The 24,691-nt window shown below is 39.3% G+C and overlaps 1 protein-coding gene across 1 annotated transcript in view; it reads right to left on the bottom strand.

Annotated features, from left to right (window-relative positions):
• The window catches only part of UNC80 (unc-80 homolog, NALCN channel complex subunit), a 214,769-nt gene that overhangs the window by 143,653 nt on the left and 46,425 nt on the right, over window positions 1–24,691 (bottom strand). The window contains 11 exon segments of the mRNA XM_055345384.1: window positions 904–1,010; window positions 2,184–2,392; window positions 5,841–5,939; window positions 6,687–6,853; window positions 9,026–9,174; window positions 10,082–10,229; window positions 14,333–14,479; window positions 19,652–20,020; window positions 21,355–21,623; window positions 23,054–23,194; window positions 23,830–24,046. Coding sequence (XP_055201359.1) covers window positions 904–1,010; window positions 2,184–2,392; window positions 5,841–5,939; window positions 6,687–6,853; window positions 9,026–9,174; window positions 10,082–10,229; window positions 14,333–14,479; window positions 19,652–20,020; window positions 21,355–21,623; window positions 23,054–23,194; window positions 23,830–24,046 — 2,022 coding nt within the window.

Raw genomic sequence — 24,691 nt, 5'->3', positions numbered from 1 at the left:
GCTAGTTACAAAAGCAGTAGAAAGAGGATGAAGTGTGTATATGTGTGTGTGTGTGTGTGTGTGTGTGTGTGTGTGTGAATACATAAAGAGAATCATTAGAAAATTATTGCATCCTATTGCATTCCTATGTCAGGAATTTCACATACACATCAAAAGTTAAAAATAGGTGGGAAATACCAATTTGGAAGCCTTTCATTTCTTTTTCTTGTCCAATTGCTGTGGCTAGGATTTCCAGTACTATGTCAAATAAAAGTGGTGAGAATAGACATTTGCAACAACATGGATGGATATAGAGGGTATAATCTACATGAAATAAGCCAGTCAGAGAAAGATAAATGAGTTCACTCAAGTAGAATCTAAAAACCAAAACAACAAAAAAAGAGACTTAACAAAATAACAGACTCTAAACTGTAGAGAACAAATTGGTGGTTGGTTGCCAGAGGGGCAACCAGTGGTAGGAATAAGTGATGGGGATTAAAGTACACTTATGGTGATGAGCACTGGGTAAATGTATAGAACTACTGAATGACTATATTGTACACCTGAAAACAATATAACACTGTTCATCAATTATACTAGAATTAAAAAATAATAACTAAAAATAAATAAAATATAAAGTTAAAAGATTATAATAGCTGGGAAACAATACCTATGTATATCTATAGATCTGCATTATAATTTTATGTAAATTTTTTGTTACTCTTTTCTTCTTTTCCGTAATAGCCTACTACTTAGATATCTTAGTTTTCATTGCTCATTTAAGTTTTCAAACTTCATTCAATTTGAAGACAGTTTCTGCAACTCTTTCTTGTTTGGCCCCTCCAGGTGTTTAGCATTTCTTGGTCCTGACATTTTTCTATCAGCGACTCCAACATTCTCTTACATAAGCAATGTCCTGTTTACCTTGGAGCTTTGCCTGATGAAAGACAGGCGGTCCACAGAGCTGATGTCCAGAAGGTCCTCCACGCCATCTGCTAGGCCTGAGAGGGAAGACCGCTTCAGCCAGTTCCCTATTTAATAATTTTTGAAAAGTTAGGCCAGTATAGCATTTTCTCCCAAATGAATTAAACACAAATGTCAGCATGTGCTCAAAAAGTAATGAAAGTTACATGGCTTGATGTAAATTGAAGTGAAAACAAATGATTTTCAAAATGTACATGCTTTGAATATTCAGTATGGGATTATAAAATAACAAGACTGAGTAAAACCAGGACAAAATGAATTTTGGCTTCTTTGGTGAATAAAACCACAATCCATCCGGTTCTCCTTGACACTTTTCACATGTTCCAGTTAAGTCCTGTTAGTTTTACCTCCAAGGTATTTCTCAAATCTGCCCACTTCTCTGTACATAGTCACCAGCCAGTCTAAGCTTCCATTACTTATGCCTGGACTACTAGACAGCTTTCTATCTGGTCTCTCTTAACCATTTGTGCTCCCTCCAGTATGTTGTCCATGCAGTGATCTTCTAGAAAAAGTTAACCTGCTTGCATTATTCCCTTGCTCAACATCCACCTGGGCTATATAGGGCAGTAGGACAAAGAGCCAACCTTACCTGCAAGGTCCACATGCTCTATCTACTCTCTATTGCTTTATCATAGTTATGCAGGCACTCTTCTCCTCATCTCAATTCTTCCACTTCCCTTCCTCCTAATACTTTTACAAATCTTATTGCTACCACTTAGAGTGCTCTCCTTCTTCCTTCCCCTAAGTACACTGAAGATCTTAATTTCATTTCCTCCAGGAAGCCTTCTCTGATCTCGGTCTCCTCCTCCCCATTTAGGTCCAATCTCATTGCATGCTTTCATAGCACAACATATACTTCCTTCATAAAATTCATAGTTTGCAACTACACTTAGTTGTAGGATTATCTGCTTTGGTGATTGTCACCCCTAATAGATTTTTAAGTTTGGCAAAATTGGGCACTATGTAATTTTGCTCATCATTGAATTCCTGATGCCTAGATTCAGAGTGTTTGCACACCATAATGCACATAGGAGTTTGATAAATATCTGCTGAAAAAAGATGAATGAATGAAGGAAGGAATGAGCCAACTTAAGCCTTGTGACTTGAAGGCTTTCCCTTTTCTCTGCCCTACTATGCATTGCTTTGTTTTGATTATGAGTTGATCTGAGGAGATGGCAAGGAATAAGAGAATCCATAAATAAATACAGACATACTTTTACCTATGGGGAGTTTAAGTTTCTTCCGGAGGGAAATTCTGCGGGACCGTGAGCGGGTGCGGCGGTCAGAGGTGGTCCCTGAATGGGCAGTAGTGCATTCTGAAGTATCCTGCTCAGACTGGCTGCTGGTGTCACTTGCTGCACTCTGGGATTTGAACATCTTGCGCCAGAAATCTTTACGCCCCAGGTTTCCCCCTTGCATTTGTTCATCACTGAATGAAAGCAAGAGGGTAGAGTTAAACGACTGACAATGCCATGTGAAGTTCTCTTAAATTTCTTTCAACTTCCTGCCAATGACATTTAGGCAAATCATGCAGTATGATCTTTGATGGACTGGGGTTTAGGATGAGTCAGAGGGGGAGTGGAAGGAGTGAGACCAAGGTTGACTCTGAGGTCTTCCCGAAAACAGTCATGTCTTAGCTGTCAAATAGTGGTAATCATTTTTTCCCCAGCCTTAATAAGAAGACCAAATATTATCACACATATTCATCTGCATGTGTGAGTCACAATATCAGAAGCACTTATGTCTAAATATTTTACTTTTTTTTTTAAGTTCCCAGAGGCTTGTGTAGTACCGTATCTCACTCTCCACCTCCACCCCAGTATAGTATAATTCTCAGCACTAAATAAACTCACAAATGATATTTCAATAAATGCTTAAGTGAAATACAACCACACTCAAGGGGTTTATCATCCCATAATTGTTTACTAATTGTGCAGAGGTTCATCTCATTAGGCACTGGTTGGCTGGGGGAAGGTCAATTGAAACAAGATCCCTATTTTTACTCACTAAATTGGTAAAGATCAAAAGGGGGAAAAAAGAAAGCAATTGGTTACTATCATACTGCCAGGGATGAGATAGAGAGATTCGACCTCTCTGGAAGGTAACTTAGTAATATGTTATCCAAAACCAATATCTACAGCCATGACAGAGAAATCCAATTTCCAGGAAGCTATCCCAAGGAAATACAGGACAACATACTAACATCTAGGCAAAAAATGATCAAATTCTCACTGAGAAACTATGGGTCAACACTGAAAAACTGGAAGCAGTCTAATTTTAAACTCTCGAAAAACAGTTAAATTATAGAACTTCTGTATGATGGAATATTCTCTAGCCATTAAAGTCTCATTTAAGAAGATTATTGATATGGGGAATGTTAAAATATATTGCAAAGTTAGAAGACAGTTAATCAATGGGTGAAATAGGGTAAGATCATGTTAAATAAACAAGGTACACATGCGAGGATGTGTCTGTGAGCTTGTGTATACACATGCTCAAAAATGTACCCAGCACACTAAATATTTACAGTGGTTATCTCTATTTGATGGTATTTCAATTTTAAAGTGATTTTGTTTTTGCTTTTCTGCTTTGCCACATTTGTCAACTTGAGCAACGTATTTGGGAATTTGGAAAGAAAGGTCAGAGAAAATACTTAGTAACACATGATGAAATTTGTTTATGAAATTTTAGGTAACAATTTGCCTACAAGCTTTGAGATTGAATCCAGAATCTACCCAAAATTCAATAGTACTATGTAAAGCAATCATTTTCTGGAGATATTTACATGAAGGTTCAGATTTTATCTCTCAAAATCCTGACAATACTAAATACATTTTATTCTTATTTCAAACAAGGATATTCTATCATTTTTGGCATGAATTTGTGAGTTGAAATCAGTGTTTCAGAATTTGACTTCTCAGTTTGTTTTATCAAATGATCATAGTATATGAAACATTCCTTGCCTTTGGGAAATGTGGGACACAATGATGAAGCATATGACTATATGGTCTGGGTGGGAAAACACCTCAAGAAAATGCTACATCAGCTTTATCCAATGGGTATCTCTTTTTTCAGAGAAAAGACCATGTAAAACTGCTTTTAATATTATTCAGCTAGTGTGACTTATTTTAGGAGGAAGGAGAAGAGAAAGGTCAGAAGGGGAGGGAAGGGCAGGAGAAAGAGAGGATAAAAGAGGAGCCAGGATCATCCACCTACCTTTCTCCAAGTGCTAAACAGAGGATATTTGGCATGATCATCTCCTGGGGCCACTGGGATCAGGGAAAAGCTCTATATTTAACATTCCATGACATCTCTCCAAATGGGAATTTTTATGTAGAAGCACATTAAAACATGTATCTTCATTCAAGGGGAAAGAACAGACCCATGCTAAATGCTGAGATATCAGGTAGTGTTTACAGAACACTGAAGAAAGAGAATATTTTGCAATCTAGAAAATGAAATCACCTATGAAGATAGATGGTTTTATTTCTAAAATCCAGTTTACCTATTAGATCATCTCATTAATCGTATTAGATTAATAGTTGCTAGTGCTACTTTGGGGGGAGGGGAACGCCTTCTTTTTCTGCTCATGCTCTGTATATAAAGACTTAGAACTACTCTTGTGGCTATTTGGCTACATAACTTGGCCTTTTATGTTATTTTTTTTCCCTTAGAGCTTATGTTTGACTTTTTATTATGTCCTTAAAGACTTCCTTAAACCTCACGTTTAAGAAAGGAAGTTAAAGGAAACAAAAACTTAATGGTAATTTCACAATTCTATCTTTTCATTGATTGCCTATCACTCATTCATTCATTGTGAAATAGGTATTAAGTGTTTACTATGGGGACCAAGTCCTAAGCATTGGGCTATAATGGTAAGCAAAAATTGACATGGTCCCTAGACTCACAGAGTTGATTTACCTTCTTTTAACTTTTCTCCAGGCACTTAGAAGCAGTCTCAAAGGTTTTGAAGGGTTAGAAGAACTATGCAGGCTTTTGTTCTTGGAAGGCTCTCCCTGCTTGTGAATTACCAAGGTCCTACTTGATGCTGGTGATTTCCTTGACTAGAGAGAACGTTTAGGTTCATAAAACCTAGAATACCCTGCAGAATTTCTGGCAGAGTAATTGTTTCATAGTAATCCAAAGTTTGAGGAAGTAAAATGGTCTATCTTAAATGATGTCCATAGTTTAAATACTGATCACACACCTTATGAGTAAATAATTCTCAAAAGAAGAATGAAGACAAATGAGCCTTGCATAGAACTAGGTTGTATGCTTAGTGTCTAGAGTAATTCTCTTATTTTCTAGAGGCACTAATTTTAATATGCTTTTGATTTTGCCATTACAAAAAGTAGAGATAAACTGATTGATTTCAGAGAACACTGGAATGGATCTCAGAAGAAGACCAAGGTGAAATGGAGTACAGTCTATGTTTTAGCTAAATCTGAGCACAAGAGAAGTTTATCTTATTTATTTTTTGGAAAAGCTTCAACAAGCACATTGACAGCCATTAATACATTGAAATTAAAAAAAAGTTATAAACAAATCTAAGCAAGAAAGTAAATGACACCTCCTCCCCACCTGATCCATATGCTGTTTTTCATGATTTATCTGCAGAAGTATGCATGAAAAGCAGAGTAGGATAGATACTGGAAATGGGAAATGCAGGTAAGGAAGTTTCCTGAACTCATAAGGTTGGTTATTTGTGACTTGGGTCTATAGAGATTCGTGGCATTGGGAATGAAAAGTAAAGGGGAGGAGCAAGGCAAAGTTCAAAGATGATGACAAGCAAACAAACAGCAGTTTGGAAAATTGAATTTCTTATAGTGGGAAACACTCAGCTCACTGCATTGGAGATAAAAATCAATGCTACTTACTGCTCTGGGGTCTGCGAGGGGCGACCAGACATGAAGCTGCGACATTCCTCAGGTGCAGAGGACACCTGGCCTTTATCGACAATGCTTCCCGCCTCTGACCTATGCAAACAGTGCAGTCCACCAATCACAACAGAGCAGGACACACCACTTCTCAACACTTCATATACTTCATAAAGCAAAACACCCCCTATAGATAACATATACTGCTTGCAGACTCTATGTCATCATGAGTCTATATCCTATGAAATTTATATCCTACCATTTGAATCATGTCCTACCTGCCTTATTGCCAAAGAATACCACCACAATGCAGAGTCATTAACTACAAGCAGAATTTTGAATTTAGGAATTTCTTTTAATCTCAGTAAGTGGCATATTTTATAGAATAGGCATACAATAAATTTATATTTACTAAAAGGAAACACAACAGGGCACTGCTCAGCAATTTGTATTTTGGCATGTTTAAAATATTACTTACTGAACAGGATATGGTATCGATAATTGTTTTTCCTCTTTGGAAAAAAATGTAAATTATCTATGGAAAAGACTAACACAGACAGCATTTCACCATACTGTTGGGAGCTATGAAGTAAAGGTCAAGTGTATGTAAGCCTGAGATCAACTGAGTTTTCATTTAGAGAGAGAGAAAGGATTTATTTGATAGTAAACACATTCTTTTTCTAAACTTCAGCTGGACCATCACCAGTAATTCCCACTTATCCAAGATAGCCCCACCATCCCTGCCCTAGAGTTACACATCATACGGGGAACCACATGGGACAGGACAACAAATTACATTCTACTGACATCAGGCAAACACTAATATTTATAGCACAAGCTTCCAACCTTTTACTGCCTGCAGTCTTAGATTCTGATTCATTCTCCTCCACCTTTTTCCCTGGTGCCAACTTCTCAGCACTGTCAAGCAAAGCGCTAAGGGCCACTCTCCTGAAGACGTTCCCGTGAGCCTCTTTGATAAATTGGACCAGCTGACGGATGTCGCAATACAGCCCCTGTTTGGATGCAAGAGGGAAAGTTGTATGGTTAAATGGTTTTCACAGGAAGAGAGGGAGGAGTTAATTCCTTAGGCTTGGATTAGCATTAGCATCGTAAAAGGAAGACATTTTACTACAAGGAAACAGATGGTATATGGTACACGGCCTTTCCATTGTTCCTCTGGCAACATTACCAAGAACCTTGCCTGTCATCCTTAGTATGAAAAAAGATGGTTACCATGCTTCATATTCAGAAAGTTGGCTGTATCATTAGAAAGACATCAATTTACACTTTAAACTGCTGGACTCCCAAGCTTTAATTTTCTCTCTTAATTACGACTTCTGAAGAGATGCCTGCAAAAAAAAGGTGATCAGAAGTTTGTTTGGACTAGAAATTTCAGTTCCTCTTCAGCTTCTCCAAATTCTCTGTGTCACTGTGGTCAAATAAGCTCAGACCTCTAGACACTTCTAGCAGAGCATAATATTCAAGGACAGTGCATTTTGCTGGACATATTTAACAAAAAAATATGTCGAAGGCCATTTGAACATGAACTTGACTATGAACTAAAGATGATGCAGGGTTATGAAAACCAATCTATTGATGAATCCACATTTAAAAATATATATGACCTTTTTTCTTGAGGTATTAACCTTTTTTTTGAGATATTAACCTTTTCATTCAGCATTTCCCCTCTCTCTTCAAGCCGGTAGTTACTGTATTTTTTGCCTTAGGGAATGTTCATGGCAAAGCAAGAGCCAGAAGCCTCAGAAACACTTACCTTGATAGCTTTGATTTTCAAAATCTAAGATCACTGGGACAATCATGTCCATGACTCTTAAAAAATCAGAAGGAACAGTAACAGAGGAAAACACAAAAAGAGTGCTTTTCGGTCCTTTGGGCAGAAAAATCTCATGCCTTCATTGTACTCTTTAGCAGCTTGCCCGGCAGAAGGGACAAGACCCCAAAAAATGAAGTTTCCAAATTCACCAGAGCGCCCAGCCCCAGGCACACAGCAGAAAGTAGTATGTGAAATAATAAGTATTGTACGGATGACTGAGACCCATGGAGCTTCTCAGGTCCTAAGTCCTACCAAAGACTTGAGATCTTTGCATGAAGTAGAGAAACCCAAGAATGCTGGGGTTCAACTTTCAGCCATTCTGGTGGGATGGGGGTTCCAAGTCAAAACTAAGATGATTTAAAGAAAATTAAGAAATAGTTATTTCTTCTATACCTAATTTTGCATTCTAAAATGTATAAAAAGTGCTCACACGTATTATAATTAACCTGTCAAAGTACTTCTTGCCATGACCAAATTAAATGCATGGATGATGCCCATGCTTTTCTCAAGCTCCAAGAACTTTGCTGAGGTGGCTTTGACAGTCAGCAAAATTAAATTCCATTTGGTTTAGAGTTTTAGTTCACCTCAAGTTATGAGAATAGTTTCAATGGTTTAGAATAGCTTAAAATGATTTCCTGGATTTAGGTAGATTAGCGGATAGTGTCACTATGTATAAGTAGGCTGATTTCTACATAGAAGTCACAATATGTAACAAATTGGTAAGATAGTGAAACATTTCTTTACTCCCCAGAGAGAACTGAATTCATCTGTTCATGTAGATTCATCAGCCTTAATCTACTTTTTGTATCCCAAACCACAATTTCCTTGGCAGCTATTAAGCACTAACTTGTTATAGGCATGGTTCTTCTCCCGCACACTGGTGGCTTTAATGGTTTAATTAATACAGCCATTTATGAGGAGAGGCTAAAAAATTGTGGTGTTTGATAAAAGAAAACAAACCTAATTTCAGCAGGATAGTTACATTAATTTTTAAAGTAAACGTGGTTTCAAAAATGCTTGGTACAATATTCTTTAATATTTCATGAGCTAATGGTCTGTGCTCTAGCACCTCTTTCTTTTTAAGGCCTCAAAGTACTTTGTAAGTATCTCAGAAACCACCACAGAATCTATGAGGTGGAAGAGGAAGATAAGTCAATTCTGAAGTAGTTTAATGAGTAACAAGGAAAAATGCATTATGAGGCTCTACCATGAGCTACTGTTAACTTTGGGAAAATAGAGTTTAAAGTGCCCACTTTTAGACTTCAACTGGTATTTCTCAAGGCCACGACTGAGAACTTTTCCTAGAACAGAGACCAAGAACTCCTGTGGGAAGAAGAGGTGAATTTCTCACCAGATTCTCAGGGCTGTGCAATTCATGCGTGGTTGAAGCGCAGCGTGTGATAAGGGATTTAAACATGGCGCTGACAACGATGCCTTCCACATTTTGGGCTGTGGATTTGTTGTCCACTGTGGTGAAGTTATTTCCAAACCCAGCCTTGTCTGGAATGCAAAGGCACCAATTCAAGACAATGTTTCCATTAAGCTACACAGGTTAAAGAAGTAATCAAATAGATCTTCATTAAAAGTTAGTCAACTATCACACACGTGTCATATAAACCATAAAAGGCTATATTGAGAAGTTATTTCTTCTTGGGCTCTAATTAAAATGTGTATGTTACTCAACTCAGGGTTCATACATCATTTTCATTTCATTACTGTATTGCATTTGAGTGGTATTGACGGTGTTTGATTTATCATGAATTCAGTGTTCACTACCTCCACCCATACCACAGGTCTCTATGATGGGGTTTTCATAAAGCCATGAAGCTATGAAATGGTTGATAGGGCTAACTATATTTCCATTTGCCTGTTTTTAAAAAATTCAGTATATATATATATATATATATATATGTTGTGTGTGTACCAAAATTGCATTACTACTAATATATATATATATATTTTTTTTCTTTCCTGTTTTGTGAAAAAAATCTCTATGCATTGAGCCTGGCACACAATAGGTACTCATTTCATATTTGCTGAACTCATGAATATACTCCCTTGTTCCTTGATTTCTGTCTCAGTTGTCATACAACAGAAAGTTGTATGAGACAGAGAGGAGTGCCATGAGTGATGGTAAGTGGACTGAGGGGCTAACAACAGTGAGGATGCCACAGCTTTACCAAATCCCCTTTGCTAAGGTTAAGTTGTCATCAGAAAGCCCCAAAATGTGTCATCATAGATGATGCTCAAGCTTTTATTTATACCCTATTACACACACACACACACACACACACACACACACACACTGCCCTCTAAATTCTATCTCCACATATTCAGGGTACCTCTGAAACTCTACCTGCTTCACCTTATAGTGATCTCTCCTGGAACTTGGCACAGCTTTACTTACTGTCAGTGACTGGCTCCATACAAAATCCTAGCAAAGCATGCAAGAAGTCCACTACATTATTGAGAGAGTCCTTGTTCACATAGTCCCTCATGGTTTGTCGGAATTGCATCTTATCTAGTTTGTATAGCTTAGTGAGGCAGTTCTGGGCCTGCAATGAAGGAAGAAAAGTGAAAAAGTCACAGGTACCAGCTTAAGCTAGGGATCCATTAGTCTGAGATAGAAGCCTGCAGAAGGCAAAGGCTTCCATCCCTCCCTTCTGGCAGGTGCTGACCACTCCTGCTAGTCCCTCTTGTCTGAGCAAGAAAAAGGCAGAGACAAGCTGAGTAGTAGGAGAGACTTTACTTTGAGAAGGGTTGCTCCAAGTAAAACCCAAGGCTAATGTCTAATGCTGGGGCCAGGGGAATTCAATCTTTTCACCAAGATCTAGATTTTAGGATCTCAGTGAAAAAAGCCCAAAGTGTTTAAAAAAATTAGGCAGGTTATAGAATTGGTAATCCAGGTTTAGCTCAAAGACGTTGTGCAATGGGAAGAGGTGTACCACTCCCATTTTCAGCTACTTTGAACTTAGGTAGATTTAATGCAGGAGGCGAGAGGGATATAGGAAGTGGGTATCCAGTGTCCTCTTATCTGGCCACGAGAGGAAGATCCTTGAAGCATGAAGGAGGCATAAGATAAAAGCAAGTCTAGTTGGCTTATTTATGTGTCTGCATTTGAATGTGAAAGTTTGATTTTTAAACAGAAATTGGCCTTATAGATAAAAATATCAAGTGCCCATTAATTGGCTAGACCCTGCCACTCACAATTATATTTTATACAATCTAGCAAATATTTCTGCCTTCTGGCAAAGGGAAAGGGAATAATCTCACCACCAGAACAAATAAAGTCACAGTCACTGGCTACAGAAGGCCACAGACAGAATGTACAGATATTATCTGGTGTCATTAGAAGCTTCCCAGCCCTGTCCTACAATGAAGATAAAAATCACATTTATGTAGTGCTTTGCTATTTAAAATGTGTTTCTTGCTTGTAAGTGCATAACAACACTTGACTTTCATACCTCTGTGATTTGATGAGTATCCCCATACTGCAGTGGAGGAAGCTGAAGGTCACGGAAGTCAAGGACTTTGTCCAAGTTGACACGGTTCACAGCAGAACCAAAATTAGGAGTCAGAGTCTTGCCCTTTATTGTGGTTATTTCTCTTTAATATTAATCCTAGAGGTCCTATGAAGGATCCAGATAATGACCGGGGAAAACATATTCAGATACCACCCACTTTCAAAAAGAACTGACCATGATAGATTAATAGAGATTAGTTGATATCTTGAAGACACATTCTGTGTAAGAGATATAAGGAAGTCCATGACAAAGGAATGAAATGGGGGAAATAACAGGAGAAGACTCTAGGTTGAGGGAAAAGGCTAAAGATCAAGGAAAGAGAGGTGGCTGGGTGAGGACCACCTTAATTGAGGATGGAGAACCTTGGGCAACCACGCATAATCATGGAAGAAAGAATGGAGACAGCAATCCCAAAGAATTCAAACTTACAAGGTAGGCCCTTAATGGTTTCCCAGAAGAAAACTTAAGTTACATCACTACTTTGACAAATCAAGGCCCAGGGAAGGATTCTGGGAAAATTTAAGAGGAAAAAGGAAAGATTTTCAAAGGCTCAGTCTTGGAATTAGCAATAAACTTCTTGGTATGACCTTGCTGTAATCTCTCCATCTATACCACAAAGTCAGGTGAATTGATAATTGTTTTCATTCTCCCTTTACTAGGTCCTAGAATATTGTGAAATTAGGTGTTTTTATTTCAGAGAGGTTATTGGTTGCTAGATCTCAGGCAAGCTCATTTTTTTCCTTACAAAATAAATGCTGTTTGCTACAAAATTATGTTTTCAAGGCATTTACATATTTCCTACATGAAGAAGTATTTAATTATTATCCCATAAAGAATTTGCGAAGATCTTCATTGCTATACTTACGAAGCACTTTAAAATTCTGGGTTGGAATGCCCTGAAGCACAAATTATCCTATCTTCTCTACAAAACACACCAAAGACAGCATCGTTTCAAATCTACTCTTTGGAGGCTATTAGAACATCTGAATGAGTTCCATGGGAAGTTTAATAAGCAAGAATCAGAATATTGAACCTTAAGTATTTTGATTCTGAATGAATGTTCTAAATTTCTCCAAGAGATATAAAACTGTCAGACTGAATTCCCTTTCGATAGTTTGGGACTACCAGCAAATGATTAACCTAAAAAAACACATGCTGGAATTATCAGGCATTTTGGTGAATATCATTAAAGTAATCTCTTTCTTTCTTCCTTTTTTTTTTAAATATAAAGGCCCTGATCCAGTAGAAGTAAGAAATATTAACATCTTTTTTTATAAATTAATTTTTTATTGGTGTTCAATTTACCAATATACAGAATAACACCCAGTTCTCATCCCGTCAAGTGTCCCCCTCAGTGCCCGTCACCCATTCTATTCTTAACATCTTAAGTAACTTCTGAAAATTCAATGTTTTAGAAATTTGCAAATACCCAGCTTCTTGAATTAGACTTTCCCAGGGATAATTTCTTGAATTTGTATCTCTTGGATGATGTATTTGCTGAACAAGGATTGACAAATAAAATCCCTATAATGAGAATTAAATTAAACTGGGCTACAAGGTAATGGAAGAGTCACGATGTGAGTCAGGAAAGCTGAGAAGGCAGGTCATAAACTGGGAAAAAAAAACAAAACAAAAAACAAAACAAAAACTGTCTGGACATACTGATAGGAAATGTTCAGTAGTCTCAGTGAGGAAAGCATGGTGGACTCCTAAGCAGTAAATGGTCTCTCCAATAGCTTGTGACACAACTAGTCTTACTTTCTCCAAGTCTAGAAAGCCAAGTTCTGGTGTCATAACCAGTGTATACTGCCAACTAAAGTAGGACACTTATTATATTTTAGTGTTCATTTCAGGAAATTGGTCTTCTGTATGAGGAGTGGTAATGTCTTAGCCTTGAAGATTTATTCATACTGTGATAGAATTAAAAATCACACATTAAAAATCACATACACATGCCCCAAAATGGGGGCAACGTCAAGTCTCTATTGCCTTATTGTTATTTCGATTTTTAAATTTGGAGCCTCAAAATCTAGATCTTGGTCAAAGTTGTCATGCTTCAGAATTTAGAAGTTAATTACTGTGAATATAACCCCCCCATATACAAGCAACAAACTAACATAACTCAACATAAAGAATATAAAAGAAAGAGACAAGGATGGATAAATGGATAGATGGATAGATGGGTAGATGGGTAGATGACAGAAAGAAACTGAGCATGCTAGGACTGTGTGAACATTTCATGACAAAAACTAATACCAAGAAAAAAATGAGCTGGCATCAGATTTTGACATGATCCTAAAACTCTGCCATCTTATGTCAAAGGGTTTCCTGGACTCAATTTTGCCTAAAACCCTTACTTTCAGGAGGATATTTTCTTATGATTTCAGTTCAAATGTATGCATGAGGCAACCGTCCCAGTGGGGACTTGCTATGGAGGTGAGTTGTTGCTCAAGAGTGAAGAGAAAAGTAGCGTTCGGTGGAGGCAAATGAAAAGGAGCTGGAATATGACCATGTTCCATGACAGAATTATGCTTTGCAAACCCAAGCGCAGAGTTCCAAGTTTCACACAGTTCAGGGGGACATGATCTCCAACACGGAGGAGTTCAAGGTTCATTCTCAAACAAAGCAGCCAGAACATGACTGGCTACTTTTCCAGTCCTGTTTTGTCCCAATAAGGGCCATTTTCCATATCCACATAAGAATGACAAACAGTCCTAAACTTTGACCCCTTTCTTTACTATAAAGTATGTTTCTATAGTACCCAGGCAGATGATTAAAAAGTCATTTGTCACAGACCATCCGAGGCTTGTTAAATGTATTCATTTTTGCAAAGGTCTTTCAAACTCTTAATTTACACATTCCAATTATATACCCTTTCACCAACTGGGAGTTGGTCTGCCCCTAGGCACAAGGCAGAAGTGTTTTCCCAATTAAACTTTCCTAAGCCTGGGTTTTAGAGGTCTTGAGATATGTTGTGGGAATCCTCCCACTCCGAATCAGCATTAATCATCCCTAATGAAATACAGTATTTTTCAGGGAACACTGACCCTCATTGTCAAAGGACTCATTCCCAAATTGGAGACAAGGAAGAGGGAGAGGAAATGGAATCTACTTTAATTCTTTAATTCTCTTACATTCTCTCGGAATACCTGGTGTCTCAGACGATCTCCAGAGAGCCCTCGGTGTCCTTCTCCGCAACCATAGGCACATCCCAAGGACTTCACTATTTTGATGAGCATGGTGAGAGCAAGCCTATGGTTGCTTACAGGTGTACTTTCATCCTAGTGCCATGAACAAGAAAAAAAGAGATCTGTTCACTTAGTCACAAAACCCTTTTGGTGCTGAGATTCCATTTTGCGATTAAACCAAGTTTTATATGTTTATGGTGAGCACGTGCAACTTCAAAAACAGAATTGTCAAGGGCTCAACAAGCAAGTTAACCTTTCTAAAATCCAGAATGCGATTTAAAAGAAAGAAAAATGTGCATTTTGATCACCCTCTACTGCTAAAAGATATGAATGTAGACCTCTTGATTAGAAAACATGCTTTCTGTATCCTTGGCAGACTATGAGAACCACCTAGAGAGAAAAGGGGCACCACCAGTGATGAAGGCAAATAGATTTTTCCAGAAGCTACCCTCATCCATCAGGCTTCTCATAGGGCCACCAGGCAAGGATCATTGCTAAATTTCTGGAAGTGATCACAGTCTGGAACTTTGAAATCACATGGCAACTTCTTACACTTTTAAGGGATTTTGTAATTCTGTACTTTCACTGTATTGTAATATGCACCAGCAAAGTGAGAGATTTGTCAATGTTCAGCTTGCTTCTTCCTTTGAGGGTAAATAGGAAGCCCTCCTGAGATGAGTAATGAAAATGGTTTTCATCTTCTCTTTTGCTCCATTTAATCCTTGTTAGTGGAGGACACAGCTTCTAGAAAAATAAATTTCTGTGAATTATTTCCGAAGAGGCAGAAGGATCCTAACAATTTCCCTATGTTGGCATACTGTGCAGAACAAAGAAAATAATGGATAAGCATTGTTCTGTAAATGATAAAGGGTTTTTCCATTGTCGTGTGGATCAGGTGGCTATGGAAACAATGAGGTCACACATAGAAAGTACTTGAATGTGGGTAGGAAATGAAAGAGATGGAGTTATCTAGACATAATCCATAATTTAGTGGAGTAGACTCTCCTCCCCTAAAGTTATATACAGTTGGTCCTCCTTTTCTAGTCTACAGGCTCATGTGGTGGATGTAGTGCTGAGATGTCCCCTGCAGAACTGTCCATTCTCTGAGCCTGTTAGTTTTGCTGGCTGACAGCTCTCTACTGAGATCCTAACCAGCCATTGCTCTTAGCTAAAGGAGACCTGCTTCAGGCCACCCTGGGTGGCTCAGTGGTTTAGCGCCGCCTTCAGCTCAGGGCCTGATTTCTGGAGACCTGGGATTGAGTCCCATATCAGGCTCCCTGCATGGAGCCTGCTTCTCCCTCTGCCTCTCTCTCTGTCTCTCTCTCTCTCTGTGTCTCTCATGAATAAATAAATAAAATCTTTAAAAAAAAATAAAGGAGACTTGCCTCATCTAAGGTTATACTCTTCTGGTGTCTGCCTCCAATGGCTGGTCAAAGGCAGAATGAGGGTGGGGGCTCTAAAAGGGGGCTCCCTTCCCCCACTTGGAGATCACTTTCAAGAGTCATCCTTGCTTTACAGTTCCTTGTGTGATGGGCTGAGCTCTCTTACAACTATATTGAAGTGCAACTTCACCCTCTCCCCCAGCCTGCTTCTTTTATACCTCATAGATGTTGCTCCTGAGAGGACACTCCAGGAAACTTCCTGCACGCATCTGCACATCTGAGTCTGTTTCCTGGGAACTCTATAGATCAGATGGTTGCAAAAGGAAGACTCAGACTTATCAATAACATTTATTTATTATATATACACCAATTCAGTAGTGTTTTAGTTTGGATTCAAATACTAGCTCCATAACCTTAGGCCAGCCACTTAACCACCCTATGATTATGGGAATCGTAATAATACCTATGTCATACAGCCATGAGGTTAACATGTAAGACACATAATAATAGCAAAACAAATGTTAATTATTACTTCCAGGTATGGGACACTGCTCTCCTTTGAGGCAGCTTCGTGCAAATTAGAAAAGGCATTCCTGTGGGCGGATGAGTCAGAAAAAGCTGAGCCCTTGTAGGTAGATGCAGCCCTGGGGTGCTAGGGCTATAGATGCAGCTATTCCTGGGGTGAATATCTCAGTGAGCAGAGCATGGACTGGATTTCAGTTCCTCCTTGCCCCATTAGCCACGAGGCCTTGTGTAGTGCACAAACTGCACAGCCACAGGCAGTAAGCAGTGTCTTGGAAAAGTTCACCTAGAGCCTGATTTGGAAGGTTGGTTTATGTTCATTTTTAGATTACTATATGTTCCTTTAAAAAAAATCTCTAGCTCCAAAAGCTCTTTGTAAGTATCTATTCAGATTTAGATTTTTCTTTACACCTTCAGATGTCCTTAGGATTTAGGTTCCACCTATAGGAGACAATCAGAAAGATGTACCAAGCTACAGCCAGAAATCAGGACAGATACTAAATAACATTTCAAGCTCTCGGTGTTAGTAGCAAATATAGAAATAGAAATTAGATCTTCCTTTCTGAATTAATAAATTCCCCATGCTTCTGGTATTACTAGGTTGCAAAATTAGATAAACTCTCTGATTTCACTGAAAGTAACAGGGATTTAGGGCAGAACAGAACCGTGAGAATCACAAATACATGACTTGATTTATGGTTAGATTTTATTTTATAGATTCTTTGTTTTACAAAGAATAGTATTTTCCAGAACTAACTACAAAACATTGGTATCTTGGTAGCTGTCTTATAATCTGATATCAAAAAAATCCCATCTAATCAAGAGTGATAACTTCAGTTAAAATGATGTTTATATTATCTAGTACCTAGTATAATAACTAGATTATAAATAGGCAAGAGACTTGCAGGTCTACAATAAGAAATCAGATGCAGATACCAATTGGATAATATTTTAGAACATTAAAGAAAAATATAATACTAACAATGGACCTCCGACATTCTTAGGATACATAACAAAGCCCTCTTTAATTAGTTGGAATATCTAAGCTTTACTAATAAAAGCCTATCAAGGGGCACCTGGGTGGCTCAGTCGGTTAAATGTCTGCCTTCTGCTCAGGTCATGATCTCAGGGTCCTGAGATCAAGCCCCACATCAGGCTCCCTGCTCAGGGGGGATTGTGCTTCTCCCTCCCTCTCTCTGCTCCTCCACCTGCTTATGCTCTCTCTCTCTCAAATAGGTAAATAATATCTTTTAAAAAAGCCTATTAAAATTTCACAGCCCAATTTTTTCTTTCTATTTTCTGTTGAATATTATAATGGATACAATACCATCTATTAGCTCTTTGAGTAGCCAGCTTAGATGAATTGGTACAACATGGAAATTTAGTAAGAGTGAGATCTGAGGATTTGGGGATTGTCCTCAGTGACATATGAATTGGTACAAAGCTGGGAACATGAAGTACTGAATGATAGGATTAGAAAACACACATTTCTGATGAAGGCAGAGGAAGAAAATCCTAAAGGAAAAGTTCTGTAAACCCAAGAATATGGGGAAAGGATATTTGGATCAGAGACTCAGAATATTAGGAGGATAGGAGTAGACAATAAGATGAAGAAACAGAGATGGTAAATGCACCTTAAAAATAGGTCAATTCAATTGGGACTAGAAAGAGATGGAGAAGAAATTACAAAAGAGGAAGGAACACTGCACACTTTTACAGACATAAAAACCTGACAGCCTATAAGAAATGATGGCCAATTCATAGTTTAGATAAATATGTAGATGGTACAACTCTGCACAGTGTCGTATTACATGCGTAAACACCTGACCTGATGTGTACACATCATAACATGTTAAGGATTCAAATATTTTGTTAATTTCAACTTGTTAACATTTGAACATTTTCCAACAAAAGCTCTGAACTGAAATCAGTGTATGTTATGTGAATTTAAGTTATGGTAATTCTTTTTTTTTTCTAAGCAGACCCCAAACCCAGCATGGAGCCCAATGCAGGGACTTGAACTCACAACCCTGAGATTAAGACCTGATGATATCAAGAGTCCAACGCTTAACCTACTGAGCCACCCAAGAGTCCCAAGCTATGATAATTCTTATCTAAAACCCAAATTAAAGGAGAAGATTAATTTTTGGCAGTAAGTTCAGAGATCATAAACAAGGTGGTACCAAGGCAAAGGGAATTAAATTCAGGAAAAACCAATAATAAGAAAGCTAAAATCATGAGATGTAAAACACTGAGACATGAGAGTGCCAAGGCTAGTCTTTCAAACCAACATCAATAAACCAATCAATTAGCTGAATAAAATTCTTCCCTTTTCTCCATAGTGCTTGAAATTGGCTGCCCAAAAATGTGTCCCTTAGATCAAGAGAAAAAAACATTATTTTGAGGAAAAATTATACTGCTTGTTATGGTTAGGAATGTGTTCCCCTCAAATTCATAATATGTTGAAGCCCTATGCTCCAATGTGATGGCGTTTGAAGATGTGGCCTTTGGGAGGTAATTAGGATTAGGTAAGGTCATGAGAATGGTCCTGGTCTGATAAGATCAGTACCTTTATAAGAAAAGACACCAGAGAGGGACGCCTGGGTGGCTCAGCGGTTGAGTGTCTGCCTTTGGCCCAGGGAGTGATCCCAGGATTCAGAATCAAGTCCCATATCAGGCTTCTTGCAGGGAACCTGCTTCTCCCTCAGCCTGTGTCTCTGCCTCTCTCTTGCTGTGTCTCTCATGAATAAATAAATAAATCCTTAAAAAAAAAAAAAGGGAAGGAAAAGACACCAGAGAACTCTCTGTGTGTGTGTATGTGTGTGTATACAGAAAAAGAGGCCAGGTGAGCACGGAGTCAGATGGCAGTCACCTACAACCCAAAAGAAGCTTAAGAAGCCTTGTAGAACCTTCACCTTGGACTTTCCAGCCTCCAGAAGTGTGAGCAATAAATTTCTGTTGTTTAACCCACCCAATCTATGGCATTTTGTTATGGCAATCTGAGAAGAAAACACTGCTCAATTTGGTCAGAGCCTGAAAATCTTGAAAAAGAGGCTATTCTTGGCAGACGGAGAATTATGGTAATATAGTGTAACTGAGATAACAACCCTGAAGACATACGTGACCAGGAAATTAGCTCTAACACTGCTTGAACGGCAGTGGTTTCTGAACTGAGATACATTTTCATCTAACCATTTCTGCTAATGCCAGATGAGAATCCAGTAAAGTGATTTCTAGGCTCACCATTTCCTTGCTTTAGTTACTAGCTGCGATTCTGAGTCTACCAACTGCTGGCAAGCAGGCACTGGAAAGAAATTAGGGGCAACATTTCACGAGAACACAGAAGGTGGTTCAGTCATACCTTCTCTTGGTTCTTATCATTCTTCTCATAAGGTCCACCACCACCTCCTCCACCTCCTCCTCCATCACCTCCTCCACCTCCTCCGTCTCCACCTCCTCCTTCTTCTCCTCCACCATCTCCAGCTCCACTAACTGAAGGGCCCCCAAATCCACAGGGTGAACTTCCAGATACTCCTTTGAACTGGAAGGTTCCCTCACTTGCTCTTTTCTCCATAGTCTCATTTTCCTTATTTTCACTCTTCTTTCTGTTCTTTTCTACACAAGGCACCACACCAAGTTGAAGCAAGCATTCAACAATGTTCAGCGCCACATCACAGATACGAGAACTGATGTCATGATTAAGGACAAGATAAACAGCCTTCAGAACCACCTGAGGAGAAGACAAAGATAAACAGAGGCTGATTAATTTGCCTGAACTACCTCTTCCTACAAAGATTTGGTTATTCTGTTTAGTCCATTTTCTTTGGGCTGTTTTTTTTTTTTGCATTTCAAATTAATTCAGGTAATCTTTAGATGTTCCTATCTAAACTGTACTGGAACCTTGTGTATATGCTTAATATAGAGTATAAGTCACCCAAAGAATTAAAATGTATGTGCTAAAAAGATGATTCTATGTATCATCTCACTTAAGTATCCCAAAACTTGCCATAATAGAGACAATTAATAGGGATCCTGAAGAACAGTGAATTAATGGGACAGTAATTTTTTGTCTAAATGGAAACCTGTTCAACTGATTTTAATTTAAATTCAGTTAGCTAGGATATGGTATAACACCCAGTGCTCATCCCATCAAGTGCCCTCCTTAATGCACATCACTCCATCCCCCCACCCGCATCTTCTTCTGCAACCCTTTATTTGTTTTCCAGAGTTAGGAGTCTCTCATGGTTTTATCTTCCTCTCTAATTTTTCCCCACTCAGTTTCCCCCCCTTCCCTTATGGTCCCTTTCACTATTTCTTATATTCTTATAGTCAGCTGATTTTTTAAATCAGAGTGCTTTAATCCTCTGCTTTGCACTTTCTGTCAATAATGGATAAAGAACAATGATTTCCATATCTACAAGATAGAGGAACATTGAGGTGTTCACAATTGTATCATTATTTACACTTCAATTTTAAATGCAAAATATTTACATGTTTAAATTATGTCCTTTCATTGATTTTAATATTTTAAATTATTTACTGAGCCAGTTCTCTGATGTGAAATAAAAAATTTTGTGAAATATAATCGTAAATTATAACAACCCTTTCATTTGCTAATAACTATAATCAAGACAGGCATTCTTGAGAATGCAAGTTTAAATCTTTTAATGGGCTTCTATTCATTTTCCCTTGCTACACGGGAGGTTTGGAGTCATGTTGCTTATATAATGAAAGAAAATAAACTGAGAACTTTTTCTCTTATTTTACAAAAAAGGGACTTAGTACACACACATTTATGTACATTTTATATATGCATATTCAGGATTTGATTATGTTTTTGGATTATAAACATATTCTGAGATCACATCTCATGTAGTATAATGCTTGGGGAAAAAAAGGGAAAGGTGCCTCTGTAATGGTTGACACATCCATGGAATTTTTTATACGGGTAGCCCTTTAATTTTGAGGTTCAACATTGCTAAGAACCTATATGCCTGTTTTTCCCAACATCCTAAAAACTAGATCAGAGAGTCTGTATCTTCCGAGCTTTTATAAGCTTCTTACCGAAAGATCAAGCATGCCATTCTTGTGGACAAAGTTATTGGTCCCATCGATATGTTCCGTGTCCTCTAAGTAGCTGTAGTTTATGCAGGAGTCTGTGAGGCTTCGGGGAAGGTTTGCACAAGCCAGGGGTTCATGTGTCATCTCCGGGATAGGCACCTGGTTGCAGAGCTTCCTCATATGCTCACTGAAAAAGTCTGCGTAGCCTACGTTGAACGATGCCAGGGTGGTGTTGAAGGTTGCCACTGTGATAGTGGAGATCTGAGATCTCACTAATAAAAAGAAAGTCATGTATTAGTTCTCCCCATGTCAGCTTGCAACATCGTGCCAGACAGTTACACTCTAATGAGCACAATCACAGCTGAAGCGTCATAGATGTTTGACTTGTAGTCTCAAAGCTATTCTCAATTTCCATGGAATTGCCTCGGAGTGTCAAAAGCCATGTAATATCTGGTAAATAATGAAGGTTATAGGGGATCCCTGGGTGGCTCAGCAGTCTGGCACCTGCCTTTGGCCCAGGGCATGATCCTGGAGCCCCGGGATCAAGTCCTGCATCGGGCTCCCGGCATGGAGCCTGCTTCTCCCTCTGCCTGTGTCTCTGCCTCTCTCTCTCTCTCTCTCTCTGTGTCCATCATAAATAAATAAATCTTAAAAAAAATAATGAAGGTTATAGAAAATGTGGATTCCAACTGGTTTCCTTAAGACCCAGGCTAGAGTGTAACTCTTGTTTAACAGGTGGATTTTACCCAGTGTTAAGTGGCGGATCATACTATCCGGTAGGATCCATGCATGTTCAGGATTTGCTAATGTTTTTAGCATCTAGTTTAGTTGAAGTATTTCCCCACAAGTTTGTGGTGGAGTAAACTATTTAGTTTTATCTAGGGTATTTAAGCAACAGCAAATGAGGATTTTTTTTTTCTCCTTTGTTCAAGAGTAATGGAACATAAATTTGTGGTGGTTGGGGCAGCCCAGGTGGCTCAGCGGTTTAGCGCCGCCTTCAGCCCAGGGCATGATCTTGGAGACACAGGATCGAGTCCCACGTCAGGCTCCCTGCATGGAGCCTGCTTCTCCTTCTGTCTTTCTCTCTCTCTCTCCTCTCTGTGTCTCTCATGAATAAATAAATAAAATCTTAAAAAAAAAAGATATCATCAAATACTTGAAACACACTCTGGGGAGAAGAGGAGTTACATTTCCACTCATTGGTAAAGAGTACGGAATAAGAACCAATTCGGGATTCTACTCAGATACACAGTTTTCTCCACATAAAGCATGGAAGGCACCTCTTTGAAATAGCAGCTGTCTGAGAAAAGAAGGGGTAGGCTTGGAAGGCAGTGACTTTCCTCCCATTGAAGGTGGGCAGGCCCTTTAGAGGGACATCCTTCTGGGGACCAAAGTACTGACTCTAGCTGTCTTCCAAGCTTCTTCTAACCCTGTGGGTCTATGACCTTTGGAAAACAAGTATGAGTGGCTTGCCTTGCCTCTGAGAGGTCTGGTGGTTGCAGCATGCAATCAAATAGCTTCTGCTCCTAAAGAAATCCTAAGAATGGCTCACAAGTGAATTTACCAAGCGATATAATACGTGAAATGCAAGCTTTCAAAACGTACAAGGAGCCAGCTGACAATGAAAATGAGACATGGAGTAAAAACAGGAAAGAGGAAAAGGCACCTGAACTCCCGCCGGCAGGTGCTGCCTCGGACCCACCTTCCTTGACAGTGTTTTCTCCGTGGCTGTTGGAATGATCTGGGAGGTCGCTCACCAGCGTGTGATGGGAGTGGGAGTGCCTGGCACTCAGGCTCTCCATCTCCGTGGCTGCATCCGAGCTGCCCCGCCGGGTGAATTTCCCTGAGATGGACAAGAACACCACAAGAGTTTCTGAACACGAAAGATTCTCCCCTGAGAGTTCGTCTTTCCAAAGGACAGCAGGTGGAGTAAAGGGACATTAGGTGCATGAGACACAGCCAAGCAGCAGCAATTGGGCTGGATCTGGGAATGGTCAAGGTCAAGATGACAGAGGAAGCTGCCTGCCATAAGAGCGGCCCCAATCTAAGCCAAATGCCAGAAACCAGAAGTAGAGTCCCAGCTAGCTGTCAGTTTCTGGCTTTAAGCTGGCTTTCTTGAGATGTCATCCAGAAAGAAAGAAAAAAAAGCCTCTTTTTCTTTTGTTTACATCTTCCTTTTCTAATATCCAAAGTAAAAGTCTGCCTTTGGATTCACAACGAAAGCTAATGCATAGGACTCTTCCAGGCCATATTTCCACATCTAGAGTACCAAAGAAATAGGGCCATTAACCTGTCTAATTATACAGGGTTCTTCTGTATTTAATTAAATTATCTGCATTCCTTTGGTACTAGCATCTGGGCCCACATTTCTTGACTACACTGTTCAAGAAAGATGCAGATTTGCCCCGGAGCCCTAGATCGAGATTTCTAAACAGGTCACTCAAGCTCTGCCCTACTTTGAAAAGTCCTTGTGGTCACCTAAAATGGTGGTTTGCCAGCCTCCTTTCTCAATGCCTCGTCTGTCTTCTCCAAGCCCAGAGAAACTTCCGAAGGAGAATGTGCTTCGCGTGGGGGACACATCCAGATGGTCCTCGTGAAGCAAGAATGGCACTCCCATTCTTCGAGGTCTCCTCTTCCCTGTGTGATGGAATGGGATGGAGCCTTTCCTCTCTCGGTCTTCTTTGCGGCTCTTGAACTGTGAGGATGAGAGGTAAAGGATTAGGCACAGGGCAAAGAAGAGGTGGCATCTTGCCTCCCAAAGGGCTCTGTAATTTGCAATAAAATACAGGAATGTTCTGGGATGCCTGGGTGGCTCAGTGGTTGAGCATCTGCCTTCGGCTCAGGGCATGATCCTGGGTCCCCGGATAGATTCCTGCATCAGGCTGTGAGGAGCCTGCTTCTGTCTCTGCCAACATCTCTGCCTCTCTCTATGTGTCTCTCATGAATAAACAAACAAAATCTTTAAAAAAAAATACAGGAATGGAGGATCCCTGGGTGGCGCAGTGGTTTGGCGCCTGCCTTTGGTCCAGGGTGCGATCCTGGAGACCCGGGATCGAATCCCACATCAGGCTCCCGGTGCATGGAGCCTGCTTCTCCCTCTGCCTGTGTCTCTGCCTCTCTCTCTCTTTCTCTCTCTCTCTCTCTGTGACTATCATAAATAAATAAAAAAAAATACAGGAATGTTCCAGGAAGAAGAAACCCTGAAAATCACAGAGTATCATCCAATAAGGTGGGTGAAATTTCCATAGTGTGTTTAAAGACTGAAAAAAAAAACAAAGCAAAAGGTAACCTATTCCCTGGGTCTCTCTGCTGGGCTAGGTTGTCCCTGGACCAGTGGCAC

Source organism: Nyctereutes procyonoides, unplaced genomic scaffold, assembly GCF_905146905.1.
Source record: "Nyctereutes procyonoides isolate TBG_1078 unplaced genomic scaffold, NYPRO_anot_genome, whole genome shotgun sequence".
NCBI lineage: Eukaryota > Metazoa > Chordata > Mammalia > Carnivora > Canidae > Nyctereutes > Nyctereutes procyonoides.
The sequence above is the reverse complement of the archived record's forward strand: the minus strand, read 5'-3'. Positions and strand labels throughout refer to the sequence as shown.